The sequence below is a fragment of the Crinia signifera genome, chromosome 2 (assembly GCF_055691185.1).
Source record: "Crinia signifera chromosome 2, ASM5569118v1, whole genome shotgun sequence".
NCBI lineage: Eukaryota > Metazoa > Chordata > Amphibia > Anura > Myobatrachidae > Crinia > Crinia signifera.
Genome location: NC_139218.1, coordinates 399,395,911 through 399,417,069, shown reverse-complemented (window position 1 = coordinate 399,417,069; position 21,159 = coordinate 399,395,911). Strand labels below are relative to the sequence as shown.

Here is a 21,159-nt window from a genome sequence, read left to right as displayed (position 1 = left end):
ACTGCAGGAGGGTGCAGCGTCTGCGTGCAGGGATACAGTAAGTGGTGGTGGCTGTACATATTACAGGAGGGTGCATTGTCTGTGTGCGGGGATACAGTAAGTGGTGGTGGCTATACATATTACAGGAGGGTGCATTGTCTGTGTGCAGGGATACAGTAAGTGTGGTGGTGGGGCTATACATATTACAGGAGGGTGCATTGTCTGTGTGCGGGGATACAGTAAGTGTGGTGGTGGCTGTACATATTACAGGAGGGTGCATTGTCTGTGTGCAGGGATACAGTAAGTGTGGTGGTGGCTGTACATATTACAGGAGGGTGCATTGTCTGTGTGCAGGGATACAGTAAGTGTGGTGGTCGCTGTACATATTACAGGAGGGTGCATTGTCTGTGTGCGGGGATACAGTAAGTGGTGGTGGCTGTACATATTACAGGAGGGTGCATTGTCTGTGTGCGGGGATACAGTAAGTGGTGGTGGCTGTACATATTACAGGAGGGTGCATTGTCTGTGTGCAGGGATACAGTAAGTGTGGTGGTGGCTGTACATATTACAGGAGGGTGCATTGTCTGTGTGCGGGGATGCAGTAAGTGTGGTGGTGGCTGTACATATTACAGGAGGGTGCATTGTCTGTGTGCAGGGATACAGTAAGTGTGGTGGTGGCTGTACATATTACAGGAGGGTGCATTGTCTGTGTGCGGGGATGCAGTAAGTGTGGTGGTGGCTGTACATATTACAGGAGGGTGCATTGTCTGTGTGCAGGGATACAGTAAGTGTGGTGGTGGCTGTACATATTACAGGAGGGTGCATTGTCTGTGTGCAGGGATGCAGTAAGTGGTGGTGGTGGCTGTACATATTACAGGAGGGTGCATTGTCTGTGTGCGGGGATACAGTAAGTGTGGTGGTGGCTGTACATATTGCAGGAGGGTGCATTGTCTGTGTGCGGGGATACAGTAAGTGTGGTGGTGGCTGTACATACTGCAGGAGGGTGCAGCGTCTGCGTGCAGGGATACAGTAAGTGGTGGTGGCTGTACATATTACAGGAGGGTGCATTGTCTGTGTGCGGGGATACAGTAAGTGGTGGTGGCTATACATATTACAGGAGGGTGCATTGTCTGTGTGCAGGGATACAGTAAGTGTGGTGGTGGGGCTATACATATTACAGGAGGGTGCATTGTCTGTGTGCGGGGATACAGTAAGTGTGGTGGTGGCTGTACATATTACAGGAGGGTGCATTGTCTGTGTGCAGGGATACAGTAAGTGTGGTGGTGGCTGTACATATTACAGGAGGGTGCATTGTCTGTGTGCAGGGATACAGTAAGTGTGGTGGTCGCTGTACATATTACAGGAGGGTGCATTGTCTGTGTGCGGGGATACAGTAAGTGGTGGTGGCTGTACATATTACAGGAGGGTGCATTGTCTGTGTGCGGGGATACAGTAAGTGGTGGTGGCTGTACATATTACAGGAGGGTGCATTGTCTGTGTGCAGGGATACAGTAAGTGTGGTGGTGGCTGTACATATTACAGGAGGGTGCATTGTCTGTGTGCGGGGATGCAGTAAGTGTGGTGGTGGCTGTACATATTACAGGAGGGTGCATTGTCTGTGTGCAGGGATACAGTAAGTGTGGTGGTGGCTGTACATATTACAGGAGGGTGCATTGTCTGTGTGCAGGGATGCAGTAAGTGGTGGTGGTGGCTGTACATATTACAGGAGGGTGCATTGTCTGTGTGCGGGGATACAGTAAGTGTGGTGGTGGCTGTACATATTGCAGGAGGGTGCATTGTCTGTGTGCGGGGATACAGTAAGTGTGGTGGTGGCTGTACATACTGCAGGAGGGTGCAGCGTCTGCGTGCAGGGATACAGTAAGTGGTGGTGGCTGTACATATTACAGGAGGGTGCATTGTCTGTGTGCGGGGATACAGTAAGTGGTGGTGGCTATACATATTACAGGAGGGTGCATTGTCTGTGTGCAGGGATACAGTAAGTGTGGTGGTGGCTGTACATATTACAGGAGGGTGCATTGTCTGTGTGCGGGGATACAGTAAGTGTGGTGGTGGCTGTACATATTACAGGAGGGTGCATTGTCTGTGTGCAGGGATACAGTAAGTGTGGTGGTGGCTGTACATATTACAGGAGGGTGCATTGTCTGTGTGCAGGGATACAGTAAGTGTGGTGGTCGCTGTACATATTACAGGAGGGTGCATTGTCTGTGTGCAGGGATACAGTAAGTGGTGGTGGCTGTACATATTACAGGAGGGTGCATTGTCTGTGTGCGGGGATACAGTAAGTGGTGGTGGCTGTACATATTGCAGGAGGGTGCAGTGTCTGTGTGCGGGGATACAGTAAGTGGTGGTGGGGCTATACATATTACAGGAGGGTTCAGTGTCTGTGTGCGGGGATGCAGTAAGTGTGGTGGCTATACATATTGCAGGAGGGTGTAGCGTCTGCGTGCAGGGATACAGTAAGTGTGGTGGTGGCTGTACATATTACAGGAGGGTGCATTGTCTGTGTGCGGGGATACAGTAAGTGTGGTGGTGGCTGTACATATTACAGGAGGGTGCATTGTCTGCGTGCAGGGATGCAGTAAGTGGTGGTGGTGGCTGTACATATTACAGGAGGGTGCAGTGTCTGTGTGCGGGGATGCAGTAAGTGTGGTGGTGGCTATACATATTACAGGAGGGTGCATTGTCTGTGTGCGGGGATACAGTAAGTGTGGTGGTGGCTGTACATATTACAGGAGGGTGCATTGTCTGTGTGCAGGGATACAGTAAGTGTGGTGGTGGCTGTACATATTACAGGAGGGTGCATTGTCTGTGTGCAGGGATACAGTAAGTGTGGTGGTCGCTGTACATATTACAGGAGGGTGCATTGTCTGTGTGCGGGGATACAGTAAGTGGTGGTGGCTGTACATATACAGGAGGGTGCATTGTCTGTGTGCAGGGATACAGTAAGTGGTGGTGGCTATACATATTACAGGAGGGTGCATTGTCTGTGTGCGGGGATACAGTAAGTGGTGGTGGCTGTACATATTACAGGAGGGTGCATTGTCTGTGTGCAGGGATACAGTAAATGTGGTGGTGGCTGTACATATTACAGGAGGGTGCATTGTCTGTGTGCGGGGATACAGTAAGTGTGGTGGTGGCTGTACATATTACAGGAGGGTGCATTGTCTGTGTGCAGGGATACAGTAAGTGTGGTGGTGGCTGTACATATACAGGAGGGTGCATTGTCTGTGTGCAGGGATACAGTAAGTGGTGGTGGCTATACATATTACAGGAGGGTGCATTGTCTGTGTGCGGGGATACAGTAAGTGGTGGTGGCTGTACATATTACAGGAGGGTGCATTGTCTGTGTGCAGGGATACAGTAAATGTGGTGGTGGCTGTACATATTACAGGAGGGTGCATTGTCTGTGTGCGGGGATACAGTAAGTGTGGTGGTGGCTGTACATATTACAGGAGGGTGCAGCGTCTGTGTGCGGGGATACAGTAAGTGGTGGTGGTGGCTGTACATATTGCAGGAGGGTGCATTGTCTGTGTGCAGGGATACAGTAAGTGTGGTGGTGGCTGTACATATTACAGGAGGGTGCATTGTCTGTGTGCGGGGATACAGTAAGTGGTGGTGGCTATACATATTACAGGAGGGTGCATTGTCTGCGTGCGGGGATACAGTAAGTGGTGGTGGCTGTACATATTACAGGAGGGTGCATTGTCTGTGTGCGGGGATACAGTAAGTGTGGTGGTGGCTGTACATATTACAGGAGGGTGCAGCGTCTGTGTGCGGGGATACAGTAAGTGGTGGTGGTGGCTGTACATATTACAGGAGGGTGCATTGTCTGTGTGCGGGGATACAGTAAGTGTGGTGGTGGCTGTACATATTACAGGAGGGTGCATTGTCTGTGTGCGGGGATACAGTAAGTGGTGGTGGCTGTACATATTACAGGAGGGTGCAGCGTCTGTGTGCAGGGATACAGTAAGTGTGGTGGTGGCTGTACATACTGCAGGAGGGTGCAGCGTCTGCGTGCAGGGATACAGTAAGTGTGGTGGTGGCTGTACATATTACAGGAGGGTGCATTGTCTGTGTGCAGGGATACAGTAAGTGGTGGTGGTGGCTGTACATATTACAGGAGGGTGCATTGTCTGTGTGCAGGGATACAGTAAGTGTGGTGGTGGCTGTACATATTACAGGAGGGTGCATTGTCTGTGTGCGGGGATACAGTAAGTGGTGGTGGCTGTACATATTGCAGGAGGGTGCAGTGTCTGTGTGCGGGGATACAGTAAGTGGTGGTGGGGCTATACATATTACAGGAGGGTGCAGTGTCTGTGTGCGGGGATACAGTAAGTGGTGGTGGCTGTACATATTACAGGAGGGTGCATTGTCTGTGTGCAGGGATACAGTAAGTGTGGTGGTGGCTGTACATATTACAGGAGGGTGCATTGTCTGTGTGCGCGGATGCAGTAAGTGTGGTGGTGGGGCTATACATATTACAGGAGGGTGCATTGTCTGCGTGCAGGGATACAGTAAGTGTGGTGGTGGCTGTACATATTACAGGAGGGTGCATTGTCTGTGTGCGCGGATGCAGTAAGTGTGGTGGTGGCTGTACATATTACAGGAGGGTGCATTGTCTGTGTGCAGGGATACAGTAAGTGTGGTGATGGCTGTACATATTACAGGAGGGTGCATTGTCTGTGTGCGGGGATACAGTAAGTGGTGGTGGCTATACATATTACAGGAGGGTGCATTGTCTGTGTGCAGGGATACAGTAAGTGTGGTGATGGCTGTACATATTACAGGAGGGTGCATTGTCTGTGTGCGGGGATACAGTAAGTGGTGGTGGCTATACATATTACAGGAGGGTGCAGTGTCTGTGTGCGGGGATACAGTAAGTGTGGTGATGGCTGTACATATTACAGGAGGGTGCATTGTCTGCGTGCAGGGATACAGTAAGTGTGGTGGTGGCTGTACATATTACAGGAGGGTGCATCGTCTGTGTGCGCGGATGCAGTAAGTGTGGTGGTGGCTGTACATATTGCAGGAGGGTGCATTGTCTGTGTGCGGGGATACAGTAAGTGGTGGTGGCTGTACATATTACAGGAGGGTGCATTGTCTGTGTGCGGGGATGCAGTAAGTGTGGTGGTGGCTGTACATATTACAGGAGGGTGCATTGTCTGCGTGCAGGGATACAGTAAGTGTGGTGGTGGCTGTACATATTACAGGAGGGTGCATTGTCTGTGTGCGCGGATGCAGTAAGTGGTGGTGGCTGTACATATTACAGGAGGGTGCATTGTCTGCGTGCAGGGATACAGTAAGTGTGGTGGTGGCTGTACATACTGCAGGAGGGTGCAGCGTCTGTGTGCAGGGATACAGTAAGTGTGGTGGTGGCTGTACATATTACAGGAGGGTGCAGTGTCTGCGTGCAGGGATACAGTAAGTGTGGTGGTGGCTGTACATATTACAGGAGGGTGCATTGTCTGTGTGCGCGGATGCAGTAAGTGTGGTGGTGGCTGTACATATTACAGGAGGGTGCATTGTCTGTGTGCGGGGATGCAGTAAGTGTGGTGGTGGCTGTACATATTGCAGGAGGGTGCAGCGTCTGTGTGCGGGATGCAGTAAATGTGGTGGTGGCTGTACATATTACAGGAGGGTGCAGCGTCTGTGTGCGGGGATACAGTAAGTGTGGTGGTGGCTGTACATATTACAGGAGGGTGCAGCGTCTGTGTGCAGGGATACAGTAAGTGTGGTGGTGGCTGTACATATTACAGGAGGGTGCATTGTCTGCGTGCAGGGATACAGTAAGTAGTGGTGGCTATACATATTACAGGAGGGTGCATTGTCTGTGTGCGGGGATACAGTAAGTGGTGGTGGCTGTACATATTACAGGAGGGTGCAGCGTCTGCGTGCAGGGATACAGTAAGTGTGGTGGCTATACATATTACAGGAGGGTGCATTGTCTGTGTGCGGGGATGCAGTAAGTGTGGTGGTGGCTGTACATATTACAGGAGGGTGCAGTGTCTGTGTGCAGGGATACAGTAAGTGTGGTGGTGGCTGTACATATTACAGGAGGGTGCATTGTCTGTGTGCGGGGATACAGTAAGTGTGGTGGTGGGGCTGTACATATTACAGGAGGGTGCAGTGTCTGTGTGCAGGGATGCAGTAAGTGTGGTGGTGGCTGTACATATTACAGGAGGGTGCATTGTCTGTGTGCAGGGATACAGTAAGTGTGGTGGTGGCTGTACATATTACAGGAGGGTGCATTGTCTGTGTGCAGGGATACAGTAAGTGTGGTGGTGGCTGTACATATTACAGGAGGGTGCATTGTCTGTGTGCGGGGATACAGTAAGTGTGGTGGTGGGGCTGTACATATTACAGGAGGGTGCAGCGTCTGTGTGCAGGGATACAGTAAGTGTGGTGGTGGGGCTGTACATATTACAGGAGGGTGCAGTGTCTGTGTGCAGGGATGCAGTAAGTGTGGTGGTGGCTGTACATATTACAGGAGGGTGCATTGTCTGTGTGCGCGGATGCAGTAAGTGGTGGTGGCTGTACATATTACAGGAGGGTGCAGCGTCTGTGTGCAGGGATACAGTAAGTGTGGTGGTGGCTGTACATATTACAGGAGGGTGCATTGTCTGCGTGCAGGGATACAGTAAGTGGTGGTGGCTGTACATATTACAGGAGGGTGCAGCGTCTGTGTGCAGGGATACAGTAAGTGTGGTGGTGGGGCTATACATATTACAGGAGGGTGCAGTGTCTGTGTGCGGGGATACAGTAAGTGGTGGTGGCTATACATATTACAGGAGGGTGCATTGTCTGTGTGCGGGGATACAGTAAGTGTGGTGGCTATACATATTACAGGAGGGTGCATTGTCTGTGTGCAGGGATACAGTAAGTGTGGTGGTGGCTGTACATATTACAGGAGGGTGCATTGTCTGTGTGCAGGGATGCAGTAAGTGTGGTGGTGGCTATACATATTACAGGAGGGTGCATTGTCTGTGTGCAGGGATACAGTAAGTGGTGGTGGCTATACATATTACAGGAGGGTGCAGTGTCTGCGTGCAGGGATACAGTAAGTGTGGTGGTGGGGCTATACATATTACAGGAGGGTGCATTGTCTGTGTGCGGGGATACAGTAAGTGTGGTGGTGGGGCTATACATATTACAGGAGGGTGCATTGTCTGTGTGCGGGGATACAGTAAGTGGTGGTGGCTGTACATATTACAGGAGGGTGCATTGTCTGTGTGCAGGGATACAGTAAGTGTGGTGGTGGCTGTACATATTACAGGAGGGTGCAGCGTCTGTGTGCGGGGATACAGTAAGTGTGGTGGCTATACATATTGCAGGAGGGTGCATTGTCTGTGTGCGGGGATACAGTAAGTGTGGTGGTGGCTATACATATTACAGGAGGGTGCAGTGTCTGTGTGCAGGGATACAGTAAGTGTGGTGGTGGCTGTACATATTACAGGAGGGTGCAGTGTCTGTGTGCGGGGATGCAGTAAGTGTGGTGGTGGCTGTACATATTACAGGAGGGTGCATTGTCTGTGTGCGCGGATGCAGTAAGTGGTGGTGGCTGTACATATTACAGGAGGGTGCAGCGTCTGTGTGCAGGGATACAGTAAGTGTGGTGGTGGCTGTACATATTACAGGAGGGTGCATTGTCTGCGTGCAGGGATACAGTAAGTGGTGGTGGCTGTACATATTACAGGAGGGTGCAGCGTCTGTGTGCAGGGATACAGTAAGTGTGGTGGTGGGGCTATACATATTACAGGAGGGTGCAGTGTCTGTGTGCGGGGATACAGTAAGTGGTGGTGGCTATACATATTACAGGAGGGTGCATTGTCTGTGTGCGGGGATACAGTAAGTGTGGTGGCTATACATATTACAGGAGGGTGCATTGTCTGTGTGCAGGGATACAGTAAGTGTGGTGGTGGCTGTACATATTACAGGAGGGTGCATTGTCTGTGTGCAGGGATGCAGTAAGTGTGGTGGTGGCTATACATATTACAGGAGGGTGCATTGTCTGTGTGCAGGGATACAGTAAGTGGTGGTGGCTATACATATTACAGGAGGGTGCAGTGTCTGCGTGCAGGGATACAGTAAGTGTGGTGGTGGGGCTATACATATTACAGGAGGGTGCATTGTCTGTGTGCGGGGATACAGTAAGTGTGGTGGTGGGGCTATACATATTACAGGAGGGTGCATTGTCTGTGTGCGGGGATACAGTAAGTGGTGGTGGCTGTACATATTACAGGAGGGTGCATTGTCTGTGTGCAGGGATACAGTAAGTGTGGTGGTGGCTGTACATATTACAGGAGGGTGCAGCGTCTGTGTGCGGGGATACAGTAAGTGTGGTGGCTATACATATTGCAGGAGGGTGCATTGTCTGTGTGCGGGGATACAGTAAGTGTGGTGGTGGCTATACATATTACAGGGGGGTGCATTGTCTGTGTGCAGGGATACAGTAAGTGTGGTGGTGGCTGTACATATTACAGGAGGGTGCAGTGTCTGTGTGCGGGGATGCAGTAAGTGTGGTGGTGGCTGTACATATTACAGGAGGGTGCATTGTCTGTGTGCAGGGATGCAGTAAGTGGTGGTGGCTGTACATATTACAGGAGGGTGCATTGTCTGCGTGCAGGGATACAGTAAGTGTGGTGGTGGCTGTACATATTACAGGAGGGTGCAGCGTCTGTGTGCAGGGATGCAGTAAGTGTGGTGGCTATACATATTACAGGAGGGTGCAGCGTCTGTGTGCGGGGATACAGTAAGTGGTGGTGGGGCTGTACATATTACAGGAGGGTGCAGTGTCTGTGTGCGGGGATGCAGTAAGTGGTGGTGGCTGTACATATTACAGGAGGGTGCATTGTCTGTGTGCAGGGATACAGTAAGTGGTGGTGGCTATACATATTACAGGAGGGTGCATTGTCTGTGTGCAGGGATACAGTAAGTGGTGGTGGCTATACATATTACAGGAGGGTGCAGTGTCTGTGTGCGGGGATACAGTAAGTGGTGGTGGCTGTACATATTACAGGAGGGTGCATTGTCTGTGTGCAGGGATACAGTAAGTGTGGTGGTGGCTGTACATATTACAGGAGGGTGCATTGTCTGTGTGCGGGGATACAGTAAGTGGTGGTGGCTGTACATATTACAGGAGGGTGCATTGTCTGTGTGCAGGGATACAGTAAGTGTGGTGGTGGCTGTACATATTGCAGGAGGGTGCATTGTCTGTGTGCAGGGATACAGTAAGTGTGGTGGTGGCTGTACATATTACAGGAGGGTGCATTGTCTGTGTGCAGGGATACAGTAAGTGTGGTGGTGGCTGTACATATTACAGGAGGGTGCATTGTCTGTGTGCAGGGATACAGTAAGTGTGGTGGTGGCTGTACATATTACAGGAGGGTGCATTGTCTGTGTGCGGGGATACAGTAAGTGGTGGTGGCTGTACATATTACAGGAGGGTGCATTGTCTGTGTGCGGGGATGCAGTAAGTGTGGTGGTGGGGCTATACATATAACAGGAGGGTGCATTGTCTGTGTGCGCGGATGCAGTAAGTGTGGTGGTGGCTATACATATTACAGGAGGGTGCATTGTCTGCGTGCAGGGATACAGTAAGTGTGGTGGCTATACATATTACAGGAGGGTGCATTGTCTGTGTGCAGGGATACAGTAAGTGTGGTGGTGGGGCTATACATATTACAGGAGGGTGCATTGTCTGTGTGCGGGATGCAGTAAGTGGTGGTGGCTATACATATTACAGGAGGGTGCATTGTCTGTGTGCAGGGATACAGTAAGTGGTGGTGGTGGCTGTACATATTACAGGAGGGTGCAGCGTCTGCGTGCAGGGATACAGTAAGTGTGGTGGCTATACATATTACAGGAGGGTGCAGTGTCTGTGTGCGGGGATACAGTAAGTGGTGGTGGCTGTACATATTACAGGAGGGTGCAGTGTCTGTGTGCGGGGATACAGTAAGTGGTGGTGGCTATACATATTACAGGAGGGTGCAGCGTCTGTGTGCGGGATGCAGTAAGTGTGGTGGTGGCTATACATATTACAGGAGGGCGCATTGTCTGTGTGCGGGGATACAGTAAGTGTGGTGGTGGGGCTATACATATTACAGGAGGGTGCATTGTCTGTGTGCGGGGATACAGTAAGTGTGGTGGTGGCTGTACATATTACAGGAGGGCGCATTGTCTGTGTGCGGGGATACAGTAAGTGTGGTGGTCGCTGTACATATTACAGGAGGGTGCATTGTCTGTGTGCGGGGATACAGTAAGTGGTGGTGGCTATACATATTACAGGAGGGTGCATTGTCTGTGTGCGGGGATACAGTAAGTGGTGGTGGCTATACATATTACAGGAGGGTGCATTGTCTGTGTGCGGGGATGCAGTAAGTGTGGTGGCTATACATATTACAGGAGGGTGCATTGTCTGTGTGCGGGGATACAGTAAGTGGTGGTGGCTGTACATATTACAGGAGGGTGCATCGTCTGTGTGCGGGGATACAGTAAGTGTGGTGGCTATACATATTACAGGAGGGTGCATTGTCTGTGTGCGGGGATACAGTAAGTGTGGTGGTGGCTGTACATATTACAGGAGGGTGCATTGTCTGTGTGCAGGGATACAGTAAGTGGTGGTGGTGGCTGTACATATTACAGGAGGGTGCAGCGTCTGCGTGCAGGGATACAGTAAGTGTGGTGGCTGTACATATTGCAGGAGGGTGCATTGTCTGTGTGCGGGGATGCAGTAAGTGTGGTGGTGGCTGTACATATTACAGGAGGGTGCATTGTCTGTGTGCGCGGATGCAGTAAGTGTGGTGGTGGCTGTACATATTGCAGGAGGGTGCAGCGTCTGTGTGCGGGATGCAGTAAATGTGGTGGTGGCTGTACATATTACAGGAGGGTGCAGTGTCTGTGTGCGCGGATGCAGTAAGTGTGGTGGTGGCTGTACATATTGCAGGAGGGTGCAGTGTCTGTGTGCGCGGATGCAGTAAATGTGGTGGTGGCTGTACATATTGCAGGAGGGTGCAGTGTCTGTGTGCGGGATGCAGTGAGTGTGGTGGTGGCTGTACATATTGCAGGAGGGTGCAGTGTCTGTGTGCGGGATGCAGTGAGTGTGGTGGTGGCTGTACATATTGCAGGAGGGTGCAGTGTCTGTGTGCGGGATGCAGTGAGTGTGGTGGTGGCTGTACATATTGCAGGAGGGTGCAGCGTCTGTGTGCAGGGATGCAGTAAGTGTGGTGGTGGCTGTACATATTACAGGAGGGTGCATTGTCTGTGTGCGCGGATGCAGTAAGTGTGGTGGTGGCTGTACATATTGCAGGAGGGTGCAGCGTCTGTGTGCGGGATGCAGTAAATGTGGTGGTCGCTGTACATATTACAGGAGGGTGCAGTGTCTGTGTGCAGGGATACAGTAAGTGTGGTGGTGGCTGTACATATTACAGGAGGGTGCAGTGTCTGTGTGCAGGGATACAGTAAGTGTGGTGGTGGCTGTACATATTACAGGAGGGTGCATTGTCTGTGTGCGGGGATGCAGTAAGTGTGGTGGTGGCTGTACATATTACAGGAGGGTGCAGTGTCTGTGTGCGCGGATGCAGTAAGTGTGGTGGTGGCTGTACATATTGCAGGAGGGTGCAGTGTCTGTGTGCGCGGATGCAGTAAATGTGGTGGTGGCTGTACATATTGCAGGAGGGTGCAGTGTCTGTGTGCGGGATGCAGTGAGTGTGGTGGTGGCTGTACATATTGCAGGAGGGTGCAGTGTCTGTGTGCGGGATGCAGTGAGTGTGGTGGTGGCTGTACATATTGCAGGAGGGTGCAGTGTCTGTGTGCGGGATGCAGTGAGTGTGGTGGTGGCTGTACATATTGCAGGAGGGTGCAGCGTCTGCGCTCAGGGCTGCAGTAAGAGTGGTGGTGATGGCTGTACATATTGCAGGAGGGTGCAGGGTCTGCGCTCAGGGGCTTCAGTAAGTCTGGTGGTGGCTGTACATATTGCAGGAGGGTGCAGTGTCTGCGCTCAGGGGCTTCAGTATGTCTGGTGGTGGCTGTATATATTGCAGGAGGGTGCAGCGTCTGCGCTCAGGGCTGCAGTAAGAGTGGTGTGATGGCTGTACATATTGCAGGAGGGTGCAGCGTCTGCGCTCAGGGCTGCAGTAAGAGTGGTGTGATGGCTGTATATATTGCAGGAGGGTGCAGGGTCTGCGCTCAGGGCTGCAGTAAGAGTGGTGTGATGGCTGTATATATTGCAGGAGGGTGCAGGGTCTGCGCTCAGGGCTGCAGGAAGAGTGGTGTGATGGCTGTATATATTGCAGGAGGGTGCAGCGTCTGCGCTCAGGGCTGCAGGAAGAGTGGTGTTGATGGCTGTACATATTGCAGGAGGGTGCAGTGTCTGCGCTCAGGGGCTTCAGTATGTCTGGTGGTGGCTGTACATATTGCAGGAGGGTGCAGTGTCTGCGCTCAGGGCTTCAGTATGTCTGGTGGTGGCTGTATATATTGCAGGAGGGTGCAGCGTCTGCGCTCAGGGCTGCAGTAAGAGTGGTGGTGATGGCTGTACATATTGCAGGAGGGTGCAGGGTCTGCGCTCAGGGGCTTCAGTATGTCTGGTGGTGGCTGTACATATTGCAGGAGGGTGCAGCGTCTGCGCTCAGGGCTGCAGTAAGAGTGGTGGTGATGGCTGTACATATTGCAGGAGGGTGCAGGGTCTGCGCTCAGGGCTGCAGGAAGAGTGGTGTGATGGCTGTATATATTGCAGGAGGGTGCAGCGTCTGCGCTCAGGGCTGCAGTAAGAGTGGTGGTGATGGCTGTACATATTGCAGGAGGGTGCAGGGTCTGCGCTCAGGGCTGCAGGAAGAGTGGTGTTGATGGCTGTACATATTGCAGGAGGGTGCAGTGTCTGCGCTCAGGGGCTTCAGTATGTCTGGTGGTGGCTGTACATATTGCAGGAGGGTGCAGGGTCTGTGCTCAGGGGCTTCAGTAAGTCTGGTGGTGGCTGTACATATTGCAGGAGGGTGCAGCGTCTGCGCTCAGGGCTGCAGTATGTCTGGTGGTGGCTGTACATATTGCAGGAGGGTGCTGTGCTCCACCTGGTAACCTTGTCTTCTCCTCTCTCCCAGCATGCCGAATGATGGGGATCTCAGCACGTGGAGATCCAGTAGCTCTCTGACCTCCGGGATCTCCAGCTCCAACAGCTACAGCGGCAACATGGACGACGGCGAATCCTCTGCTCCGCACTCCCAGGTCATCAAGGCGGGATGGCTGGACAAGAACCCGCCACAGGGGTGAGTGAGCACTCCACGTCCATCCCAGGGGTTCACCCCCCCTGATTCCTCCTCAAGTTATCTGTTGTTCCCAGTGACATCATTGAGCCATGAGGTGCAAGGTGCCTCATCTCTCCATGATGTCATTGGGTACGGCTGGAGAACTGATGGTCTGTGTGCCTCAGTATTCTGAATACTGGTCCAGCCCAGTGAGTGTCCCTATCCTGTGTTGCGGAGTAATACAAGACTAACACTGCTCCTCACCTCTGTGGGGGGAATTCACTAGATGGCGCCTGACATTCAGGAATTTCTCTGCTCCTCTCTCCGCCCGGTTCCTCCGGTACCTCCACCTCCCACACCGTGGTCTTGTCCAGCAGCTGAGATGGGAATTGCTGGCCCATGATCGCCATATTGTTCACTATACATGAGATTTCCAGCGAGCGCTCTCCTGGCAGTAGCGAGATGACTGAGCCTCAGGAGCGGTCACATCTGCCGGGGGGGGGGGGGTGGTGTTTGTACTTCACACTCCCGCACATCTGCACACACTTGCCTGGGCCCTGGTTTGGATTAGAGATTCCTCTTCCCACTGGGGATTTGTGTCTGACCACCACACCCAGCATCCTCCGTGAGACTCTGCAGCTGGCCTTCCTAGGAGTCTGCACAGGCCAGAAGTCCCAGCATTCCCGTTACTCCGTTCCTTACCTCGCTGCTCGTTCCCTTATTTCCAGCTCTCCTTATGTTCAGAATACATTATTCTATCAATGCTTTTCTTCTATTATGGCCACTGCGCTTGTTCAATAGGTTCCCCCATGTAAGCGAATCTTACATGACTGATCTAGGCTACTTACATGACTGATCGAGGCTACTTACATGACTGATCGGTAGGCTACTTACATGACTGATCGGTAGGCTACTTACATGACTGATTGGTAGGCTACTTACATGACTGATTGGTAGGCTACTTACATGACTGATCGAGGCTACTTACATGACTGATCGAGGCTACTTACATGACTGATCGAGGCTACTTACATGACTGATTGGTAGGCTACTTACATGACTGATCGAGGCTACTTACATGACTGATCGAGGCTACTTACATGACTGATTGGTAGGCTACTTACATGACTGATCGAGGCTACTTACATGACTGATCGAGGCTACTTACATGACTGATTGGTAGGCTACTTACATGACTGATAGAGGCTACTTACATGACTGATCGGTAGGCTACTTACATGACTGATTGGTAGGCTACTTACATGACTGATCGGTAGGCTACTTACATGACTGATCGAGGCTACTTACATGACTGATCGGTAGGCTACTTACATGACTGATCGGTAGGCTACTTACATGACTGATCGGTAGGCTACTTACATGACTGATCGAGGCTACTTACATGACTGATCGGTAGGCTACTTACATGACTGATCGAGGCTACTTACATGACTGATCGGTAGGCTACTTACATGACTGATCGAGGCTACTTACATGACTGATCGGTAGGCTACTTACATGACTGATCGGTAGGCTACTTACATGACTGATCGGTAGGCTACTTACATGACTGATCGAGGCTACTTACATGACTGATCGGTAGGCTACTTACATGACTGATCGAGGCTACTTACATGACTGATCGGTAGGCTACTTACATGACTGATCGAGGCTACTTACATGACTGATCGGTAGGCTACTTACATGACTGATCGGTAGGCTACTTACATGACTGATCGAGGCTACTTACATGACTGATCGAGGCTACTTACATGACTGATCGAGGCTACTTACATGACTGATCGGTAGGCTACTTACATGACTGATCGGTAGGCTACTTACATGACTGATCGAGGCTACTTACATGACTGATCGGTAGGCTACTTACATGACTGATCGGTAGGCTACTTACATGACTGATCGGTAGGCTACTTACATGACTGATCGAGGCTACTTACATGACTGATCGGTAGGCTACTTACATGACTGATCGGTAGGCTACTTACATGACTGATCGAGGCTACTTACATGACTGATCGAGGCTACTTACATGACTGATCGGTAGGCACACAGTTACTGTTTTTATGGGACAGTTTTAGTTTGTATGGAGCCAGGTATTAGTGTCACTGAGAGAGCTGTCGGTACTTGTTTCCTAGCACGGCGCCCACGATATTAAGTTGGATGGCATCGCATCGCATGCCATATGACCGCATGTGATGCGATGCGATTTTAAATTGTATAAGCCCCTACATGATTTTTAATTGTATAAGCACCCTAATGAGTGCTTACAATGTTAAATGCACCCCCACTATCAACGCCAACCCAAAGCGTGGCAAGTGCAGCGGTACGCGTCCTCTGACCTTTTCATACCCCCACTATCCACGTCGGTGTCGAGTTGATTTTAGATAGTGTGGCGAACGCACGCGTATTACTTTACATGTATTCCGCGTTCCCTTGCGGTGATCGGTGGCTCGCTGTGCTCGCCACACTATCTAAAATCAACTCCACGCCGACGTGGATAGTGGGGGTATGAAAAGGTCAGAGGTCCCTGAGAGATCTGTGTGCAGTTACTGGTGGCAGGTATCTCTGTCACTGAGAGATCTGTGTGCACTGACTCGTGCCAGGTATTAGTGTCACTGAGAGAGCTGTGCGCAATAACTCTTGTCTGGTGTTATTTTTACTGTGGTGGCTGTGCACAGTTACTGGTGTCAGGTATTGGTTTCACTGAGAGAGTTGTGCATTGGTGTCTGGTATTAGTGTTACTGAGAGAACTGTGTGCAGTGACTGATGTCAGATATTAGTGTCACAGAGAGCTGTGCATTGGTGTCTGGTATTAGTGTTACTGAGAGAACTGTGTGCAGTGACTGATGTCAGATATTAGTGTCACTGAGAGAGCTGTGCACAGTGACTGGTGTCGGGGATTAGTGTCCCTGAAAGACTGTGTGCAGTGTCAGGTATTGGTGTCACTGAGAGACTTTGTGCAGTGGCTGGTGTCGGGGATTAGTGTCACTGAGAGACTGTGTGCAGTGGCTGGTATTGGTGTCACTGAGAGCTCTGCACAGTGACTGGTGTAAGGTATTAGTGTTACTGTGTGAGCTGTGTGCACTGACTGCTGCCAAGTATTAGTGTCACTGAGAGAGCTGTGAAGTGACTGGTGTCAGGTCTTAGTATCACTGAGAGAGCTCTGCACAGTTACTGGTGTCAGGTATTAGTGTCACTGTGAAAGCTGTGCAGTGATTGGTGTCAGGTATTAATGTTACTGAGAGAGCTGTGCAGTAATTGGTGTCAGGTATTATCACTGAGAGAACTGTGCACAGTGACTGGGGTCAGGCGTTAATGTCACTGATAGAGCTGTGAACAGTGACGGGTGTATGGTTTTAATGTCTCTGAGAGAGATGTGCGAAGTAACTGGTGCCACTGAGAGAGCTGTGCACAATGACTGGTGTCAGGTATTAGTGTCACTGGGACAGCTGTGTGCAGTGATTGGTGTCAGGTATTAGTGTCACTGAGAGAGCTGTGCAGTGATTGGTGTCAGGTATTACTGTTACTGAGAGAGCTGTGCAGTGATTGGTGTCAGGTATTATTATCACTGAGAGAACTGTGCACAGTGTCAAGTATTAGTGTCACTGAGAGACTGTGCAGTGATAGGTGTCATTTATTAGTGTCACTAAGAGATCTTTGCGCAGTGACTGGGGTCAGGCGTTAATGTCACGGATAGAGCTGTGAACAGTGACGGGTGTATGGTATTAATGTCTCTGAGAGAGCTGTGCGAAGTAACTGGTGCCACTGAGAGAGCTGTGCACAATGACTGGTGTCAGGTATTAGTGTCACTGGGACAGCTGTATGCAGTGATTGGTGTCAGGTATTAGTGTCACTGGGACAGCTGTGTGCAGTGATTGGTGTCAGGTATTAGTGTTGCTGGGACAGCTGTGTGCAGTGATTGGTGTCAGGTATTAGTGTCACTGAGAGAACTGTTTGCAGTGACTGGTGCCAGGGATTAATGTCACTGAGAGCATTGCAGTGATTGGTTTCATTTATCAGTGTCACTGAGAGCTTTGCGCAGTGACTGGTGTCAGGCGTTAATATCACTTAGAGAGCTGTGCACCTTGACTGATGTCTGGTATTAATATCAATGATAGAGCTGTGAGCAGTAACTAGTGTTAATGAGAGAGCTTTGCAGTGACTGGTGCTATGTATTAGTGTTAATGAGAGAGCTGTGCAGTAACTGGTGTCAGGTATTAGTGTCACTGAGAGAGCTGTGTGCAGTTACTGGTAGGTATTAGGGTCACTAAGAGAGCAGTGCGCTGACTGGTGCCAGGTATTAGTGTCTCTGAGAGAGCTCTGCACAGTGGCTTGTGTCAGGTATTAGTGTCACTGAGAGAGCTGTGCACTGACTGATGCCAGGTATTCGTGTCACTGAGAGAGCTGTATGCAGTGTCTGGTGTCAGGTATTAGTGTCACTGAGAGAGCAGTGCGCTGATTGGTGCCAGGTATTAGTGTCTCAGAGAGCTCTGCACAGTGGCTTGTGTCAGGTATTAGGGTCACTGAGAGAGCAGTGCGCTGACTGGTGCCAGGTATTAGTGTCTCTGAGAGAGCTCTGCACAGTGGCTTGTGTCAGGTATTAGTGTCACTGAGAGAGCTGTGCACTGACTGATGCCAGGTATTCGTGTCACTGAGAGAGCTATATGCAGTGTCTGGTGTCAGGTATTAGTGTCACTGAGAGAGCTGTGCACTGACTGATGCCAGGTATTCATGTCACTGAGAGAGCTGTATGCAGTGTCAGGTATTACTGTCACTGAGAGAGCAGTGCGCTGATTGGTGCCAGGTATTAGTGTCTCAGAGAGCTCTGCACAGTGGCTTGTGTCAGGTATTAGGGTCACTGAGAGAGCAGTGCGCTGACTGGTGCCAGGTATTAGTGTCTCTGAGAGAGCTCTGCACAGTGGCTTGTGTCAGGTATTAGTGTCACTGAGAGAGCTGTGCACTGACTGATGCCAGGTATTCGTGTCACTGAGAGAGCTGTATGCAGTGTCTGGTGTCAGGTATTAGTGTCACTGAGAGAGCAGTGCGCTGATTGGTGCCAGGTATTAGTGTCTCAGAGAGCTCTGCACAGTGGCTTGTGTCAGGTATTAGTGTCACTGAGAGAGCTGTGCACTGACTGATGCCAGGTATTCGTGTCACTGAGAGAGCTGTATGCAGTGTCAGGTATTAGTGTCACTGCGAGAGCTGTATGCAGTGACTGGTGTCATGTATTAGTGTCACTGAGAGCTGTGCAGTAACTGGTGCCAGGTATTGGTGTCACTGAGAGAGCTTTATGCAGTGACTGGTGTCATGTATTAGTGTCACTGAGAGCTGTGAAGTAACTGGTGTCATGTATTAGTGTCACTGAGAGAGTTGGAGAGCTGTGCAGTGACTTGTGCCAGGTATTACTGTCACGCTGAGAGCTGTGCTGTGACTGGTGTCAGGTATTAGTGTCACTGAGAGATCTGTGCAGTGACTGCTTCCAGGTATTACTATCACTGAGAGAGCTGTGCAGTGACTGGTGCCTGGTTTTAGTGTCATTGAGAGAGCTGTGCAGTGACTGGTGCCAGGTATTACTGTCAATGAGAGATCTGTGCAGTTACTGGTGTCAGATATTAGTGTCACTGAGAGAGCTGTGCAGTGACTGGTTCCAGGTATTAGTGTCACTGAGAGAGCTGTGCACTGACTGGTGCCTGGTATTAGTGTCATTGAGAGAGCTGTACACTGGCTGGTGCCAGGTATTAGTGTCACTGAGAGCTGTGCAGTGACTGGTGTTAGTGTAACTGAGAGAGCTGTGCACTGACTAGTGCCAGGTATTATTGTTACTGAGAGAGCTGTGCAGTGACTGGTGCCAGGTATTACTGTTACTGATAGAGCTGTGCAGTGACTGGTTCCAGGTATTAGTGTCACTGAGAGAGCTGTGCACTGGCTGGTGCCAGGTATTAGTGTCACTGAGAGAGCTGTGCAGTGATTGGTGTCAGGTATTAGTGTCACTGAGAGAGCTGTGCAGTGATTGGTGTCAGGTATTAGTGTCACTGAGAGAGCTGTGCAGTGACTGGTGCCAGGTATTAGTGTCACTGAGAGAGCTGTGCAGTGATTGGTGTCAGGTATTAGTGTCACTGAGAGAGCTGTGCAGTGATTGGTGTCAGGTATTAGTGTCACTGAGAGAGCTGTGCAGTGATTGGTGTCAGGTATTAGTGTCACTGAGAGAGCTGTGCAGTGATTGGTGTCAGGTATTACTGTTACTGATAGAGCTGTGCTGTGACTGGTGCCAGGTATTAGTGTCACTGAGAGCTGTGCAGTGACTGGTGTTAGTGTCACTGAGAGAGCTGTGCACTGACTAGTGCCAGGTATTAGTGTTACTGAGAGAGCTGTGCAGTGATTGGTGTCAGGTATTACTGTTACTGATAGAGCTGTGCAGTGACTGGTGCCAGGTATTACTGTTACTGATAGAGCTGTGCAGTGACTGGTTCCAGGTATTAGTGTCACTGAGAGAGCTGTGCACTGGCTGGTGCCAGGTATTAGTGTCACTGAGAGAGCTGTGCAGTGATTGGTGTCAGGTATTAGTGTCACTGAGAGAGCTGTGCAGTGATTGGTGTCAGGTATTAGTGTCACTGAGAGAGCTGTGCAGTGACTGGTGCCAGGTATTAGTGTCACTGAGAGAGCTGTGCAGTGATTGGTGTCAGGTATTAGTGTCACTGAGAGAGCTGTGCAGTGATTGGTGTCAGGTATTAGTGTCACTGAGAGATCTGTGCAGTGACTGCTTCCAGGTATTACTATCACTGAGAGAGCTGTGCAGTGACTGGTGCCTGGTTTTAGTGTCATTGAGAGAGCTGTGCAGTGACTGGTGCCAGGTATTACTGTCAATGAGAGATCTGTGCAGTTACTGGTGTCAGATATTAGTGTCACTGAGAGAGCTGTGCAGTGACTGGTTCCAGGTATTAGTGTCACTGAGAGAGCTGTGCACTGACTGGTGCCTGGTATTAGTGTCATTGAGAGAGCTGTACACTGGCTGGTGCCAGGTATTAGTGTCACTGAGAGCTGTGCAGTGACTGGTGTTAGTGTCACTGAGAGAGCTGTGCACTGACTAGTGCCAGGTATTAGTGTTACTGAGAGAGCTGTGCAGTGATTGGTGTCAGGTATTACTGTTACTGATAGAGCTGTGCAGTGACTGGTGCCAGGTATTACTGTTACTGATAGAGCTGTGCAGTGACTGGTGCCAGGTATTAGTGTCACTGAGAGAGCTGTGCAGTGACTGGTGCCAGGTATTAGTGTCACTGAGAGAGCTGTGCAGTGATTGGTGTCAGGTATTAGTGTCACTGAGAGAGCTGTGCAGTGATTGGTGTCAGGTATTACTGTTACTGATAGAGCTGTGCTGTGACTGGTGCCAGGTATTAGTGTCACTGAGAGAGCTGTGCTGTGATTGGTGTCAGGTATTAGTGTCACTGAGAGAGCTGTTCAGTCCGCCATGACTTATTCCTCCTCTCCTTTTTTCTAGGTCATACATCTTCCAGCGGCGGTGGGTGAGGCTGGACGCAGACTTCCTCCGGTACTATGACAGCGAGAAGGTAAGTCAGAGTGTCAGCGTACGCAGGAGAGGTGCACTTAGTGTCACACAGCAGTTATTGTTTATTACTTCATATTATAATGTCCTAGTCGCCTGGAATGGCCTGTTCTCTGCAATCTGCACCTGTTACCTGCTACGTGCAGGGGGGTATCTGCCGCCCATATTTCATTAATTCAGCATCTGGCTGCCATTTTGAGGGCATCATGAATGTTTGTAAGAAATGGTGGCATCACTGAGGTATGATTGGCTATGTACCTGCGGATATTGGCCCCTCCCACACAATGGCCGCCTCCCCTTTCAGCAGTAATGGGCACATTTAGAACATGTGTGAATGAGGGT

General features: G+C 50.7%; 1 protein-coding gene across 2 annotated transcripts in view; it reads left to right on the top strand.

Moving 5' to 3' along the window:
- The window catches only part of ARAP1 (ArfGAP with RhoGAP domain, ankyrin repeat and PH domain 1), a 199,326-nt gene that overhangs the window by 93,577 nt on the left and 84,590 nt on the right, over positions 1 to 21,159 (top strand). For both annotated transcript variants that reach the window (XM_083170539.1, XM_083170540.1), the window contains 2 exons: positions 13,092 to 13,256; positions 20,752 to 20,821. In XM_083170539.1, the coding sequence (XP_083026665.1) occupies positions 13,092 to 13,256; positions 20,752 to 20,821 (235 nt within the window). The remainder of the gene's footprint in view (positions 1 to 13,091; positions 13,257 to 20,751; positions 20,822 to 21,159) is intronic.